Below are 17752 nucleotides of genomic sequence, written 5' to 3' on the forward strand. Positions count from 1 at the left end.
TTCTTGCAAACAAATTAAAGAAAGTGGCTAAAAAGCTTTAAGTAGTTTTTTGGAGATGGCTGTGTCATACTGAAGGGTGATTATGGTTTGTTTAGCCTATTTAGAGCAATTTGGTTGAACTGCTTCTCACTCAAATGGTGTTTTATAGTGAAATGGCTTAGCCTAAATAGCCATGCATTACTAATAAGGGACAGGTGAACAATGTGGCAGCTTTTAAGACAGTCTCTTGACTGTCACCTTAAGAAGTAAAATAAGAATTTAAGAAGTAAAATTCTTAACCATCCCTAGCAATTGTGGAAGTTTCTTCACTCTCCCAATTACAGTTTTTTTTTGGGGGGGGGGGTTTGGCAGCGGGGAGGTGGGATACAGAAATTGTTTTCCCTAAGAATGTCTCTGACGGGGGTGAGGCAGGGGTGAGAATTTGTTGGATTGCTTAGGTCCCCAGACTCCGTTCTGCTTTGCAGTAGCCCTGAATTCCAGTTCCTGGTGAGTATGCCCAGCTAGTTAGACCAAGCCCCTCACACCCCACAAGCAGCAGCCTGCAGTTAATGCCAAAGAAGGCTGCAGGTTGCACAGCTGGGAGCCTGCAAACATTCACATATTTCCTCTTGGCTTTACTCACTTTGGAAAATTGGATGAGCGTAAGAGGAGGCCCAGGAATACATTATTCTGACTCATGGTTCAGTAATGCAAATCTGTCCTTCTGTGGATTTTAAATTCTTCAAGAATGTTTTTTAAAGTAGTATTTTGCCATAGTGCTTCTATTAGTGATATTTTTTAGCTTGGTCTAACTTTTGGTATCAAGAATTCATGGGCATTAGTGAACAAGACTGCTGCTAGCCTTGTTCTGGCAACAAGGATATAGCCTCTCTATCTCCTACTTCAAGTACATAGTCTATTTGATTTCCATTTGATTTCTGTTAGCTGGTGTCCAAGTGTACACTCTTCCAATCAGTTGCCTGAAGTTTTGTTTGTTTGTTTTTGGTAATAAACAGATTGTTGGCCTCACAGAATTATGTGAGTCATTTTTCTGCTTCAGTTCTGACCCCCAGGTCAAATTCTCCCCTAATGTTGGATTCTGCTTTGTTTCTTAATTTTATATTCCATCATTTATGATTATTACCATGCCTTGTTTTGGTGTGTTATTAATTTCCTTTTGGATGCCAGCATAAATATTTTTTCTTTCTTTTTCTTCAGTATCTGTTGCTGGAACATAAACTTGAATCTTGATTCTGTTGGTATCTTTCTGAGAATTCTGATTGATATTATTTGACCAGAATTTGCATTATAGCCCCTTACTGCTTGTGCTAATCTTGCCTCAGTATTAGACCCAATCTCTTTTTTCCTGAATTTGCCACATCCAGATTAAAACGCTTTGTGCTTGTCTGACTGAAAATGTCAATTTTCTGCCCAGCTTAGTTTGCTCACAGCAAGTACTTTGATGTTTAACCATTCAATTTCTTGTTTTATAGTAATATAGCATGTCAGAAGGAGCCTCCTGTGCTATCTAGTCTGATCCCTGGCAAAAGCCAGCTTTGTTCATATAAAGTCAAACATGTGGTTTTCCAATCATTCCTTGAACACCCATACTGATGGGGGCTCCACCACCTCCCGTGTAAGCCCATTCCATATCCTAGGGGTCCTAACTGTTAGAAAGTTCTTCCAACCTAAAGCCCAGTTCCTTTAGCTTTGCCCCATTGGATCACATCCTTCCTTCCACCACAGGGAGAACAGGTCATGACGCTCTGCCATGTGACACCTCTTCACAAACCTATATGTCACTATAAGATCCCTTTTGAGTCTCCTCTTCTCCAAGCTGAAAAGTCACAGTCTCTCAGCTGCCACTTCACACTGCTGACTCATGTTTAGCCTGCTGTCAAACAGTACCCTGAGATCCCTTTCACAAGTGCCGCTCTCCAGCAACTTGTTCCCCATCCTGTACCTATGGCATTTATTATTGATTGCCAAGGGCAGGACTTTGCACTTGTCTGCATTGAATGCTATCCTGTCATCCCCTGCCCACATTCAGATCCTTTTGGATCTGAAGTGCCTGCTCCTCCATTGTGACCACCGCCCCCACTTTGGTGTTGTCTGTGAATTTGGTCAGCAGACTGGTTACCCCACTCCTGCAGGTCATTGATAAAAAGATTGAACAGAATCAGTCCCAGAATTGAGCCCTGGGGACTCCACTAATCACCAGCTGCCATTCTGGTGACTCCCCACTGATAGTTACCCTCTCTTTGCAGCCTATTAACCATGCAGCCCATTAACCATCCCATTGGACAGTGCATCAATCTATCCCAAAGCTCATCAATTTCTCAGCCAGGATATCATGCAGCACCTTGTCAAAAGCCCTGCCAAAATCCAGATAAACCACATCCCTCACATCTAGCCACCTCAAAACCTTGTTGTAGAACTCCACAGGGTTTGTCTGGCAGAACCTAGTTTTGTGGAAATCATGTTCAGTGGCTGCCAATCTCTCTTCTCTATCCAGTGTTTCTAGAGCTTTCCCTATTTCCTCTTTATACTCCTGATGTTCAGTGTTCCAGTTTTACATACTGTGCACACTCAGACTTTCTTTTAGCCTCCATGCATGTTAACCACTAGACTTCCTTTTGATTTGTATCTAGGTGATTCATTACTGATAGTGCCCTTTGTACTTGTCCTTTGTTCTTCCCCAGTAGCTGGTTGAGTGCCTGCTGACCAGGAAGTCTAATCTTCTGGCACTTTCTTTTGATTCACTTTGAATTGTTTCATCATAGTTTTTTCAAGGTAAGAATATTCAGAAGTGGTTTAGTGTTGCCTTCTTCTACACTAAACTAACTAGAGTCAGCTTGAACATCACTGTCATTGTCTATGGATGATTCTTCACTAGTGTAACCATTAACCACTGCTTTGCTCAACAGCCCCCCTTTAGGAGTTTTTCTTCCCCCATCACCAATAGGGACATTCATTCACTTCTGCTGATGTGAGCATTACTAATTAAGAGGGTGGTCAAACACATCCTGAAATACTTGATAGCATATTATGACAGTCTATAATAAATTCCCCTGTCCTTCAGCATGGGTTGTCATCATTAACACTCTTACTCCAAAGTAAGGCTGAGGGTTATTGGCAATGTTTGGGTAAGCATCCTTTTTTCTGATCTTTCTATGATGTCAGGCAGTGGGCCTTTTTGGTAATGGTGGCATAATAACTCTGGGGAGAGATTCTCCAGACTCCCCCTCTTTTCCTGTCTTATGGCAGAAAGAAAATACTTTAAAAATTCAGGCTAGCTTTTAATCAGCGACTTAACTGTTTTATGCTGTTTTCACTTGTTGCTGATACATTCTTATACCACCCATAGCAAAATCTCTCTGCTGCCTCTTCTTGTTTTCATTGCTACTAAGGCCAAGAGTGCTTAAACTGAACATGTAATCTCACTGCTTTTTTTGTAAGAAAAAAGGTGCCAGAACTCACATCTTGTTAATCTTTTATTTAAAAAATATATTTTCAGTTCTTAACATAAATTTATTTTATTGTATTTAAGGCAAATGTTCATAGTAAATTCCAATGTTTTGTCCAATTCTTGTCCGACAAATCTCGACTTCTTTCCCTGCTGTTAGTATCTATGGCCAAATGTCATCCTGTGAGTAACCACAGATCAACGCACTGTGAAGGATCGAAAAGTTTCAGAGGCGGTCCGACAAGTTTGATGAACAAAAGTGCTGAGCAGGACCGGTGGTTGATAAGTAATTAGTCATTTTTTTATTTTTAAATTTGGGGTCACACTTTTACACTAAAAATTAAAAAAAAAATTCAATTCACCAACATTTTTTATAAAGAAATTATTTACCTTTCGCATGTAGTCAATCACTGTACACACACCCACACACATCAGTTGTGTAATGAAACATAACAGTCGCTGCCCACCATAAGCACTCAGTGCGTGACCACACAACCAATCACAAGCTGAGCAGCGCCATCACAACCAGCATGGATGAAGTACGCATGCATCGGACTCAACACACAAGCTGCCTGCATGCACCGTTTTAATGATTTTGCCGCCGACCTGCTACGCTCGACAGGGCAATTCAAATCCACGTGAACCAAACATCAAATTTTCAAAAGTTACTTTTAAAACTTGGAAAATCCATCAAAAAAAGGTGCCGGAACACCATTCCAGTACATTCTATGACAAAAAAAGCACCGTGTAATCTTCTTGAATTTTCTTTTGTAAGCCACTTTGGTTATCTTTTAATAGAAAAGAGACTTAACATTCTTATTACATCCCATTTATAATTCACCTTTCTTCCTCTTGCAAAGAACTTAAGGCAGCTTAAGAGGTTCACCTCCTTTCAATTTTATCTTCCCAAAGGCCCTGTTTGGTAGGTTAGACTGAGAGGCAATGACTAATCCAAAGCCATGTAGTGGATTTCATGGCAGAGTGGGGACTAGAACCTGTATCTCCTGAGTCCTAGTCCAGCACACTTAACCACTACTCCACACTGATGCTCATAAATCTTAAATAATTAAATGAAAGATTTTTTGTAACATGTGCTTACCTGAAAGTCCATTTCTGTTTTTATTTAATCCCAATTGATAGGAAGTTAATCTTTTCCTTTCCCAGTAAAAATGACTTTTCAGATCACTTGCTGGAGCAGGGCTTCCGTGTTGAACTTGTTTTGGAAGCTGAGATCCATGCTTGCAATTTGCTTAAATAATTTCCCAATGTTAAAATTTTGATGAATTTCAACAGATTTTATGAAAATGGAAATGCTTTCTGCAAAATGAGGACCAAAGCCAATTTACTTGCTATAGCTTAAAAATGTAAGAGGAACAATGAACTGAAACGCACACATAAGTAATCAGATAAAGCCTTGTGCTTGTGTTTCACATTGGTCATAGCTTGTGATTTATATATAGTGTTCCTAAGAGCTGCATTAAATTGCAATGTCTTGTTTGTGAACAAACAAGCAATACAACATTGTCTTTTCTTTCCCTTTTTAAATGTGTTGAGTATTTCTCCCTGCAAAGTCTTTTCTCTCTGGTTGAACTCTATGAAAAATAACCATGTTTGGATGAAAACGGCTTGGTTAATTATTCCTGAAACATAAGAAAATTAAAATATGTTTTTGTTTATTTAAAAGCACAGAAAGTAATAAAAGCAATGCCAGATAATTAATGCCTGTTTTGTACCTTTCATATGAGAGATCTCAAAAGAACAAGGCAAATGCTATTCCCAACTGATATAATTAAATATGTTGTACTATCTAAAACAAAAACAAAGTAAAAGAAAAAATATTGACACTGTTCTGGAAGAACTAAAAAATAAATAGCACTAATGAGAAGTATGCACCTCTAGAGCTTTGGTACCTGCCTTGTTAGGATTCAAGTAAATTGGATAATTACAACAAAAGCTCAAATTAGAGGAATACATTAATGTGTGGTTTGAATTGTTACTAATTTACCCTCTCAAACTTTACAAAGCTTAATAGTGCATTGTATCTAAATTATAAATCTTATATTCCCATCATTTCAGACAGCAGATGAAATGATCTTATTGTAAATTTCCTGCATCCCCTGAAAATTTTTATCATAAGATACATTTTGTATCTGAAACCCAGAAAGATGAAGGAAGATCCTGTTATTGAGGAAGTGAGAGTGGAGCACTGCCAGGCATTTAAATTATCTGAGGCCCAATTTTTCTATTGGTATCAATGGAAAGTTTTTTCTAAGCTTAATTGCCATGTGGAAGGATGATTTGGCCAGGGCAGAGGGCACAAAGAAAGGAGGGTCAGTCCTCTCTCCTCTGCTATGCTGCTGCTAGAAATCTCCCTCCCCAATGCCACATAGCGGCTAAGGAAACTACACGGGGGGCGGGGGGAGCAAACCTTCTTTTGGTACCAGTGGACACAACTCCAGGCCATAGGAAATACATTCAGGGGCAGGACCCCATGGTCCCAGGCCTAGCAGTACCTGTCATTCATGCTAATCTTTTGGACAAAATTAATTTTGGGAATCATGTGTATTTAAAGCAATACTTCTGTTTGGCCATGCATGAGTAAGCACAAAGGTACCATTAGAAAGCACTAGTAAGTCTTTCTGTTTCCCAGCCTTTCCCAGCCTCCTCTCTTTCATTATTTAATAGTAGAACCTTTGATTCTATGGAGCCACTTCAGTGCTAAATGCCATGATTTAATAATTGGGACTGCTTGATAAGTGACCTTTATTACATCCCTGTCTCTTTGCAAGAGAATTCACATTGTTTTCACAGTTTAAATTATGGTTTTGATTGAATGAAAGCCTTTGTTGGAAATGGAAAGGACAAACATGTCATTGATCCTTACTGATTAAAATGTAAAGTTTTCTGCAAGTCTCACATGTGATGTCAGAGAAGATGGGTTGTTTTGATCACATACCCGAAATCAGATTCACAACATTTTAAGTAGTTCTGTTTAGCAGTACAGTTCTATAATAAAAGGAAAAGACAGCTAGGAAGACATTCTCCAGAATCTTAGTATTACAGTAGTTAAGCAGTTGGTAGTACCTATGTAAAAGATCAGGTCGTCTCAAAAAGGGGGTATTTAGCTCTCATGGGGTAAGCTGCTTGGTTTTTATCTGCAAAAACAGGAACAATACATGGGCTTCACTGGTGATAGGTGGCTTGTCTGGTGAAGGGGATAGCTGTGTTTCTAACAGCACTGATTCTATGTTTTTTGAGAGAGCTTGGACAAGTCATCATATATGGGGTGCTCCCTCAGCAGTGACAACCAGGTCATGTCACTTTCTAGATGCTATAGAGGCAGGGTTTTTCATGCAAAGGGTCTGGGAGGTGATGAGGGGGGGAAATATCCTTGACTTGGTTTTGACCAAAAGGGAGGAGCTGAAACATGGGGTGCATATTAGGGGAGCTGTGGATGTGCGTGATCATCCTTTGCTTTGAGATCAGGGGAGTGTGGACATGCAGCAGGTCGAGTACCAGAAGCTGGGACTTCAAGAGGGGCAACTTTGGCCAATTGAAGGCCAGACTGGGGAAAGTCTCTTGGAATAGGTTACTGGAAGGCAAGGGAGTTCAGAAGGGGTGGATAGGGCTCAGAAGGGAGGTTTTGGGGAGTGCCTCCATGCATGTGAAAGGAGGTGCCAAGAGGGATTTGATGCAAGAGGAACCTCCGTAGGAAATGGCACTGGGGCATATAGACAAAAGGGTGTACCAGGAGTATGACCTTTGTTGCAGAAGGATTCTTTGTGAGGCTAAGGCTGATTATGAGCTGAGACTTGTAAAGAATATCAGGAGCAACAAAAAGGGCTTCTATCAACATGTAAATAGGAAGGGGAGCCAGGCAGTGGAACAGCTTAATAAAGATCGAGGGGATTCAGTTACTGATGTGAAGAAACAGGCACAGATGCTAAAAGACTATTTTGTCTATGTGTTCTCCCCAATGCGGGACAGGAGAGATCCACATGGGGGATCAGATGTGGCCATGGACTTAGGGGCACAGATTAGAGTCACCCCGCTAGAAGTTGAGGAATTCCTCAGGGCACTGGACATTAGAAAGGCACCGGGCCCTGATGGGTTGCACCCAAGAGTACTTTGGGAGTTGACAGGGGTACTGTCGCACCCGTTAGCCTCCATTTTTGAGGCCTCATAGAGAATGGGCGAGGTTCAAGAGGAATGGACGGTGGTTTCAGTGGTCCCAATTTTCAAAAAAGGTAGTAGAGGGTATGTAGGGAACTACAGACTGGTTACCTTATGTCCATTCTAGGAAAGGCTCATAATAGTGAGAGACTAGGTAACCCTAGATAAGGAAGGGAGGTTGGTGGCCACACAACATGGCTTCTGCAAAAACAAGTCCTGCCAGACGAACCTTGTGGAATTCTATGACAAGTTTATACACAGAAGGGATGCAGTGGCTAGACGGAGGGGTTTCAGTGAATGTGGTTTACCTGTGTAGGGCCACAAGGATGGTGGCCAGATTGCAGAGAAAGCCGTATGATGCAAGTCTGAAGGAGCTGGGTCTTTTCAGCCTGGAGAAGAGAAAACTCTGAGGAGAGCTGTTCGCGACATATAGGTACATGACAGGGTGCCACATGGATCAGTCTAGATGGGACCCCTTCTGACTCACTCTGTTTCTATGTTTCTAAGCTAGGAAGTTCCTGAAAAATATCTAGTTCTGCTTCATTGACAGGCCATGCTAGATGAATCGCAAGCGTTAATTAAGCCTCAGATATGCAGACAATAGCACTCTAAGTGAAGAGGAACTAAAGAGCCTCTTGATGTGGGTGAAAGGAGAGTGCAAAAGTTGGCTTGAAACTCAACATTAAGAAAACTAAGAACATTGCATCTGGCCCTATCACTTCCTGACAAAAAAGATAGGGAAGAAATGGATTTTATTTTCTTGGACTCCAAGATCACTGCAGACGGTGACTGCAGCCAAGAAATTAAAAGATGCTTGCTGCTTGGGAGGAAAGCTATGGAAAATCTAGACAGCATGCTAAAAAGCAGAGACATCACCCTGCTGACAAATGTCCATATAGTCAAAGCTATGGTTTTCCCAGTTGTAATGTATGGCTGGACCTAAGGAAGGCTGAGCACTGAAGGCCTTTGAATAACAGTGTTGGAGAAGACTCCTGAGAGTCCCTTGGACTGCAAAGAGATCAAATAAGTCAATCCTAAATGAAATCAACCCTGATTGTTCTTTAGAAGGACAGATACTGGAGCTGAATACTTTGGCCACCTAATCAGATGGAAGGACTCACTGGAAAAGACCCCGATGCTGGGAATGATCAGAAGGAGAAGGGGACAGCAGAGGTTGAGGTGGCTGGATGAGATCACTGAGAAGGTGGGTATGGGGTTGGGTGGACTCTGGGGGATGGTGGAGGACAGGAAAACCAGAAGGAGTGTTGTCCACACGGTCGTGAAGAGTTGGGCATGACTTTGCAACAACAACAACACATCTAGTGGGGTGCCACAGGGCTCAGTCCTGGCCCTAGTGCTCTTCAACACTTTATTAATGGTTTGGATGAGGAAGTGCAAAGAAAGATAATCACATCTGCAGATGATACAAAACTGGGTGGAATAGCAAACACCCTCGTAGACAGAATGAAGATTCAGGGCAATCTTGATAAACTTGAACACTGGGCTGAAACCAACAGAATGAAATTCAATACGGACAAGTGTCAAGTCCTCCATCTAGGAAAAAGAAACCAAAGGCATTGAAACAAGATGTAGAATATGTGGCTTAACAGAACTGAACAAGAAAATGCTAATACATAATGTTGGACACGGAATAATCAATTCAAGTTACAGCAACCCAGATTCAGGCTGTATATCAGGAAAAGCTTCCTCATGGTCAGAGCAATACAACAGTGGAACCAACTGCCTAGGGTGGTCCCACACTGGAGACATTCAAAAAGAACTTGGACAGCCATCTGAGTGGGATGGTGTAACGTGGTGTCCTGCAACAGCAGAGGGTTGGACTCAATGGCCTTGATGGCCCCTTCCAACTCTTCTATTCTATGATTCTAACCCACATTCAGGCTAGATATCACAAAAAGTTTCTTTACTGTCTGAGCAATACGACAGTGAAACCAGCTACTTAAAGAGGTTGATGGGCTTTGCCAAACTAGAGACATTCGACGCAAAACTGGACAGCCATCTGTGGGATGGTGTACACTGGTGTCGAGCAAGACCAAGGGGTTGGATATGATGGCCTTCATGGCCCCTTCCAATTCTACTGTTCTATGATTCTAGGATTATCTAGTTAGCTTAAAATCACAGAATCGAGTATGCATCTTATGCAATGAACATTGGTAATGTTTGTAGGACAAAATCTAGCTGAGGATGTTGTTGTCCTCTTATTATTAAATATCTTTCCCAGTTCATCTCTGTTTTCCTGATGCCACTTTACCTTTGTTTTATTTACAGCACTCTTCCAACCAATCACTACCAGTGCAAATTCAAATTATTTAAAACCAGCCTGTAATAATAATGATGATGATAATGATATCAGTTCTCTAGCAAGCTAAAAGAAGTTGTTTCACCTAATTCCCCCTTCATTCCATTGCTTATAATGCTCAGTATATCCTTTCTTTTGTTGCTCAAACTTTCCTCATTCTCGTCAGGTGCACAAGTGACACAGACTTCTGGAAGAAAACCAATATGTCTCCTTTTTGTCTCATTTTGTAAGATTCCACACCTATTTAATTGGCCCATCCATTTCAGTTCCTCTTCCCTCTCAAAATGTGTCCATCTCCTCTGTTGGTTATTCCCTTCACTGAGGGAACTGGGTCTTTTCAGCCTGGAGAAGAGGAGACTCTGAGGGGATCTGTTGGCGACGTATATGATATGAGAGGGTGTCACACAGAGGTGGGTAGAGACCTGTTCTCCCCTGCAGAGGAAGGCAGGATGTGCTGCAATGAAACCAAGCTCAAGGAACCAAGGTGCCAGGAAATATTTCCTGACAGTTAGGACCCCAAGGGTATGGAATGGGCTTCCATGGGAGGTGGCTGAAGCCCCACTGGTGAGGATTTTCAAGGATAGGCTAGACATGCACATGGTAGGCATGTCGTGAGCAGAGCTGGCTCGAGCCGGGGGTCAGACTAGATGGCCCGGGAGGCCCCTTCTGACGCGCTCAGTTTCTATGTTTCCCCTTTTTCAGCAAGCTCATATTTTTGTAGTGCTGCTCTTCCTTCCTTCCTTCCTTCCTTCCTTCCTTCCTTCCTTCCTTCCTTCCTTCCGTGTTCAAAATCAACACCCCTGTACACTGCAGTACTTTAATTATTCTCTGCAGCAAATGATTCCTAGTGTTTATGTGGGATAAGGAGTTTTTGTGAGCATAGGAGCAAGCAGTATTTGACAGAATGCATAGTTCACCAGGTCCCATTTTTAGTAACTGTTAAGCTAAAGCTGATATAACTTTATATCTGTACCAGGTAACTAAGTCCCTGTTTCTGTTTGGTTCTTGGATAGTTGCAAGAAGGCCAGTCCAGATCTGCCTATCTTCCCTACTCACAAAGACACTAGAGTCCCCACAACTCTTGATATGGTAGGCACTCCTGTTAATACCCAAGTTGCCGTATGGATAGCGAAATAGCTTGAGCTACTGACTTGATCATGCCAAAGTACCATCTCCCCATTCAGCACCTTGGTATAATGATGAACTGAGGGCAATGAAGCAAGTAGGGAGACAGCTGTGGAGCACAGTTGGAGCAGTTCTCAAGATGAGTTCAATCAAACATGTTTAAGAGCTCACTATTGAGCCTACTCAGTGGCAATAAGGCAGGCAAAATGTGGATACTTTGCCTTCCTTATTGCTTCCTTGCAGTGCCATCCGGCTGAGTTGTTTCGAGTGGTTCGGGGCCTCCTACAATCTGGTTCTCCTGATGAGACCCAGGAGCCCTCAACAGCTCTGTGTGATGAATTTGCTTTGAACTTTAAGGGAAAAATCACTCAGATCTGCTTTGAGCTTGACTTTGCCATTTGTGCAGTGCATTCTTCAGATGTGTCCTGTGCACCATCTAATGGTCCATTATTGGATGAGTTTCAGTTACTGAGACCTGAGGATGTGGACAAGGTGCTTATCTCTGTCCAATTCATCACATGCATTCTTGACCCTTGCCCATCTTGGTTGTTTGGGAGATTTGAAGGGATTCAGCCCTGGGTCCAGGAGGCTGTCAACCCCTCATTAAGAGAGAGAGTGGTCCTCACCCTATTAAAGGAGACAGAAGTGAGACCACTCCTAAAAGGGCCAGGCCTGGACCTGAGAATTTGCAGTAACTACTGTCCCATTGCTAAACTCCCCTTTTTGGGCAAGGTGCTGGAACAGGTGGTGCCCGGGCAGCTTCAGGTGCTGGATTATCTGGATCCATTTCAATTGGGCTTTAGGCCTGGGTTTGGGATGGAGACAGGCTTGGTCACCCTGTATGCTGACCTTTGCAGGGATAGGGGCAGGGGGAGTGTGATCCTGTTGGTTGTCCTTGACCTCACCGTGGCCTTTGACACCATCAATCATGGTGCCCTTCTGGACAGGTTAGCCAGGGTTGGGGTTGGGGACACCAGTTTGTAGTGGTTCCACTCCTACCTGGCTGGCCAGGTCCAGAAAGTAGTGCTGGGGGACAGTTGCTCTGCACCATGGCGGTTGCATCATTGGGTACTGCAGAGCTTAGTGCTGTCCCCCATGCTCTTTAACATCTATATGAAGCCTCTGGGAGAGGTCATCTGGAGATTTGGGCTGAGGACTCAGCAATATGCTGACGATACTCAGCTCTACCTTGCTTTTACTTCTCATCCAGGTAAGGCTGTTGCCATCCTGAACCAGGGTCTGAGCTCGATAATGGACAGGATGAGAGTCAATAAACTGAGGCTAAATTCTGACAACACAGAGGTGTTGCTAGTAGGGGCTCATGGGGTCATCTGACTGGTTGGAGGGGCATCACTCTGTCCTTGATGGGGTTGCACTCCCCCTAAGGGACAGGATCCACAGTCTGGGAGTGTTCCTGGACCTGGATTTGTCCCTGGAATATCAGGTGAACTCAGTGTCCTGGGGTGCTTTCCTCCAGCTGCAGTGAATACACCAGCTTTGTCCCTACCTGGACAGACAGAACCTCAAAGCAATTACCCATGCACTGGTAACATCTAAAATAGATTACTGCAACATGCTGTATATGGAGCTGCCCTTGAAGACACTTTGGCAATTACAATTGGTACAGAACAGGGCCTCTCGGTTAGTGATGGGAGCCCCTAGAGCAGCCCACATAACTCCTACCTTGAAAGAACTACATTTTTTACCAGTTGTGTCCCAGGCCCAATTCAAGGTGCTTGTGTTGACATATAAAGCCCTAAACAGCTTGAGCACCTACACCCATATATGCCTACCTGGCCTTTGAGATCTATGTAGGTGACCCTCCTGTATGAGCCATCCCCTCAAGAAGTGAGAAGGGTGGCTGCTAGGAAGAGGGTCTTTTCTGCAGCTGCTCCCCATATTTGGAATGTTCTCCCCAAAGAGATCCACTTGGCACTTTCCTTATACTCTGTTCAGCACCAGGCTAATACCTTCCCTTTTAAAAATATTTTAGTAGTTGATAATACTCAACCTTTGTTTTGTATTTTTATCTGTATTTTATTACTATTGTATTTTTAATCGTTGCAATTAGTTTTTTTATTGTGGTTTTTATCTTATGATTTGAGCTGCCCAGAGGTGCTGTGGCACAATAGTTGATCTACAAATGTATAAAGAAATATTCTGAAGTATAAATTTAAAAAGGGGTAGTTGCTAGATAGAGCTCAAACATTAAGTCTGTTTGGCCCTCAAACATACCTTTTGCCAATCTTTAACCTTTGTAATAAAAATACCTCTGGCTACAAAAGAGTGCTACATACATTACTGAGTGCCAGAATATACTAACAGGATGTCTCTCTCATTTGATTGCTCTTAGCAGCCTATAGTTATAGTGGTAATAATCCACATGTAAGCTCCACAAAGAGAAACAGAACATCCAATCAGCAAAACTTCCAGGAATGGCCATGCACAAATGGCTGTGTCTTCTTGGTCCCCTTACATTTAATATTCTTCCAGTGACAAGACAAGCTAATACTAGACAGTTTGTTTGTTTTTTTACTGTCTTGTCCTCTAGTCGGGCTTGAGCTTCCATCTCTTGTGCTGATCTTGACTAATCTTGTCATAAGAAAAACTTAATTATATTGTATTCTCCTTTCTTAGCCTCTACAACTGGACTGTGACCACTGTGCCATCATCTCAAATTCAGGTCAGATGACAGATCAGAAAGTAGGATTTGAAATTGACCGGTCCTCCTGTATATGGAGGATGAACAATGCTCCCACCAAGGGCTATGAAAATGACGTGGGGAAGAGGACAACAGTAAGAGTTGTCTCCCATACCAGTGTCCCACTTCTGCTTAAGAATCCTGAATATTTTTTCAAAGAAACCAACAGCACAGTCTATGTCATCTGGGGACCTTTTAGAAACATGAGGAAAGATGGCAATGGCATTGTGTACAACATGCTGAAGAAGACTGTTGACAGCTACCCTGGAGCCAATATCTATGTGACCACAGAAAAACGCATGGGCTACTGTGATGAAGTCTTTAGAAAGGAAACAGGGAAAGACAGGTAAGTCCTGCCTTGCTGATTGAATACATATATCAAAGTGTACAGGAGAAACAGTCTTGTTGCCAGCTATTAAGAGAATCCCCCAGACCAGAATCTTAACTGGATTATTATAGACTCTTTGCTGTAAATGTTTGGTGAGGCATCATCCAGGCACCCTGTCCTTGGCCTCCATTGCTCTCTGTTCATTCCATTTTTGTTGGCTTAGATCTCAAACAACACTAGAAACACAACTGAAGCATTTTCAACAGACTGTTCTGTTCTTCAGTTCAATGTAATATTCATTAAGATGAGAATTTACTGAAAGAGGAGTAACAGTAACAGCATATTGACAGTCAACTCACAAAGAAAGCTGAAAATAAGTGGGTGGGATTTCTTCATGGCAACTGCTGGAGTGTTTGAGCTGGAATTGACCATATCAGGGTACTGCAACTGTTGCTCATACAACACCATTTTATTTGGCTGTTTTTGTAAGTCTGCAAAAACAGGTATTTCTGTAAGCACAGAACGATCAGTAACCCAAGCTGACCTGACTATATTTATTTTTTATGTTTGGTTCCACAGATCAGTGCCCAAAGACCTTGTGAGGTTCTGAACAGTGACTTCAGTAGCTAGTTGTTGGCCATTGCACTAGATATCTCTCCTACCAGCAATATGTACTTTACATTAGGAGCAATGTCAGATGGGATATTGCTCCTAGAAAACACCAGATTGCTTATCTCCATGTTAGATCATGCATACTCCAATAGAGCTTTCCCATCTGTAGTATTCTTGTAAGAGTACTTACTCTTCATGTAACAAGCAAAAGTCCAGTGCAGCTTTGGGATGACTTAATTTTGAGTGGTGAATTGTAGGGAAGAAGGAAAAGAAAGCTGTTGAATACTTTGCCTGACAGCTATTTGTTTGTTTCAGTTTTCCACATTCACCAGCATTGCCGTCATCACTATCAAAAGCCCTTAAGCTGGTACAAAGGATTCAGCACCATCAGTTTCATGGTACTTTAAGAACTCCCAAGGAAGTTTATGATCAACAAAGGTGAACAATTAAAGGAAAGGAAGTAGAGGTTTAGGTCAAAAAGGATTAGGAGTGGGAAAGCAGCTGGAAAAAATAAGATCAAGCTCACACTTGCTAACACTTTCTGTCATTAAAATTGCCATTCCTGATATGGCTCTTCAGGATAGAAAATTAGTGCTGAGTTTTTCCATGTTTCATTGCCATTTGGTGCTACAATACAGCTGAGACCTCCATAAATATCTGTGAATGTTATAGGCCTTAATAAAATCAAGGGGATGGGGCAGAATATTGCAAGAAAGGGTATATCTTCTTGTTTGTCTGGTTTCCCTTCACATGCAGCAACCTCTGAGGTTTTAGAGCAAAAGCAGCACAGCACCAGGCTTCAGACAGTTGTTGCTTGTAACATTACTCATGCAGATAGATACTGTCTCCATTTATAGATGCGAGAGCTGAGGATTACATAGAGGAATTTGCCAAAGACCAGCTAGTGAGTCCATCGCAGATGAACACAAACCTGATGTTTAGACTGAGGTCCAAGACTGTGTTATCCATTGAAACATAACTCTTGCAAGGTTCCATATGTTATGCTTCCAGTCCACATCCCACTGAGGTGTCTGCATGTGACAATGAAGGGTGTTTTTTACCTGAGCCATCGTTTGAACTGTTGAAGAGCAATGAAGCCTTGTATGTGAGGAAAATGGCCGCATGCGCATCACCAAACCATTAGACAATTGGTCACTCTTTCATTTTGTGTCTTTCAGTTTCTCTTCTTGATTTCATAAACCACATATTCTTCTGGTTCCTTGAACAAGCAAACATCATTCAATTCCATTGTTGATTTAAACAGTGCTCTAGTTTTGATGCAAACAATGATAAAGCCAAGAAACCAAATGCCACTCATACAGTACAAATTATTATTATTTATTTATTTGACTTTTAGCCCACCCCATTAGCCATAAGAGGATTACAATTTAAAAGTATACAGTAAAATAACAATATACAATAAAATGCAAATGTAAAAATAGAATAAAATCTATCAATCTAACAAGTAAAAGCACGCCATTATAAAACTCCACAGAACCATACATCAGCATAAAAGGCACAACAATATTTTGGGTGTTTATTCCTGAAATATTAATATGTGCATATGCTATGCATAGTGATATTGTAAGAGACTTCTATCAAACCTTTATCAGATTTTTTATGACACCGCAATGTGAAATGAATGATCTTGAGACAAAATATTCCCATTTTGTGTCTATATACATGTGTCTATACTTTGCCCTGCCTGATGGTGATGAATAGTTAATAAATGTGTGTTTTAGTGCATTTTGCATCTCTCTATTCATGCAAATTTACCCCACTATTTAAAATCCAATTATTATTATTAAGTCTTGGAAATGTCACACCCAGGTAATCATGAAGCTAATGCCCAATCATGTGTCAGATTCCAAAACAGATTCCACATTTACCTTATCCAGGGCAGAAAATACCTTCCAAAGTAGGTTGCCAAAAGCTAAGGATGCCATAACAGTGTGAATATGAAGGCAGGTTTGTTCTTTCTTGAGATCTTCATTAACAAAGTATTTATATGTTTAAGGTGGTATGAACTCTTTCTGAATAACTGCTCTGCATAAATAATATACATTGGCAGACATACTTTCATGCTAACGCCTTCTAGTCTGTATGCTCTTGGAGTTACTCTAAAGCTGACAGCCTCTTCTGATACTTCATTAGCACTTTTTAGAGTGTATTACATACACCAAGCCAGATAAAAAATAGATTTAAATTATACTTGAATGGATGCCAAAGCAACCAAATGTGAAAAAGCATGCTTTCACTCCTTAAGTGTTTACCTGAGTTCATCTGTGCCATAGAATTACCTTGAAGTTTAAAAATGCAAGAAAAATCTTATGGCATCATTTAATTAGTAATAGCTGTGGGGAGAAAATCTTTGTAGAATCCATTAAAACAAGAGTCTATTCTAGCCTAATAAAATGCATTGAGAACAACTCTAAATAGCATTTAATTAGCTGGCAACAAAGCTGCTCCACCCTCAGGGATGTGTAAAATTAATGAAGTTTAGGAGGAAAGAGACCATACACCACAGCCTTATGAGAAGTGGATGTAAAGAAAGGAGTGATTTTGTTGCAAGGCTTTGTTTGAAAACCATTTCCCCCTTTATAAAGAAATCACTTTCATAGAAGTAAAGCTAAAAAATCAGCATCAAGCAGTGCTGCTCTCTGCTTGGCTTGTCCAATCTGAGCCAGCTTGCACTGTTTATCCTGCACAATACAGCTCATAGGGGTACCCATTTTGTACTGCCTTGAGCAATTGCTGTTTGTTAATCTATTCTCTGAGCCAGTGCCTTGACTCGTGTGTCCCTGTTCATTATTACAGCAGCTGTAGGTCTGTAGTGCCAAATTGTTTCCCAGGAAGTGATGAACACATGTGATTCTAGTTGCTAATACTCTGCTCAGAAATTTGTATTATGCAAACATACTGTTTGGTCAGATGTTTCTGTTAATGCTTGATAAATGTGATTGCTGAAAAGCCCACTATATAAAGCAAAAAAGCTACACTGGTCTTCTAAACCTCTTACAAAAGCAGTGTATTATAGAAAGTACCTGT

General features: G+C 41.5%; 1 protein-coding gene across 2 annotated transcripts in view; it reads left to right on the plus strand.

Annotated features, from left to right (window-relative positions):
• The first annotated feature begins 13682 nt into the window (after positions 1 to 13682).
• The window catches only part of ST6GALNAC3 (ST6 N-acetylgalactosaminide alpha-2,6-sialyltransferase 3), a 36396-nt gene continuing 32326 nt past the window's right edge, over positions 13683 to 17752 (plus strand). For both annotated transcript variants that reach the window (XM_044441136.1, XM_044441145.1), the window contains exon 1: positions 13683 to 14110. In XM_044441136.1, the coding sequence (XP_044297071.1) occupies positions 13752 to 14110 (359 nt within the window). In that variant the 5' untranslated portion in view covers positions 13683 to 13751. The remainder of the gene's footprint in view (positions 14111 to 17752) is intronic.

This window comes from Varanus komodoensis, unplaced genomic scaffold, assembly GCF_004798865.1.
Source record: "Varanus komodoensis strain SLA01 unplaced genomic scaffold, ASM479886v1 scaffold1, whole genome shotgun sequence".
NCBI classification, from domain to species: domain Eukaryota; kingdom Metazoa; phylum Chordata; class Lepidosauria; order Squamata; family Varanidae; genus Varanus; species Varanus komodoensis.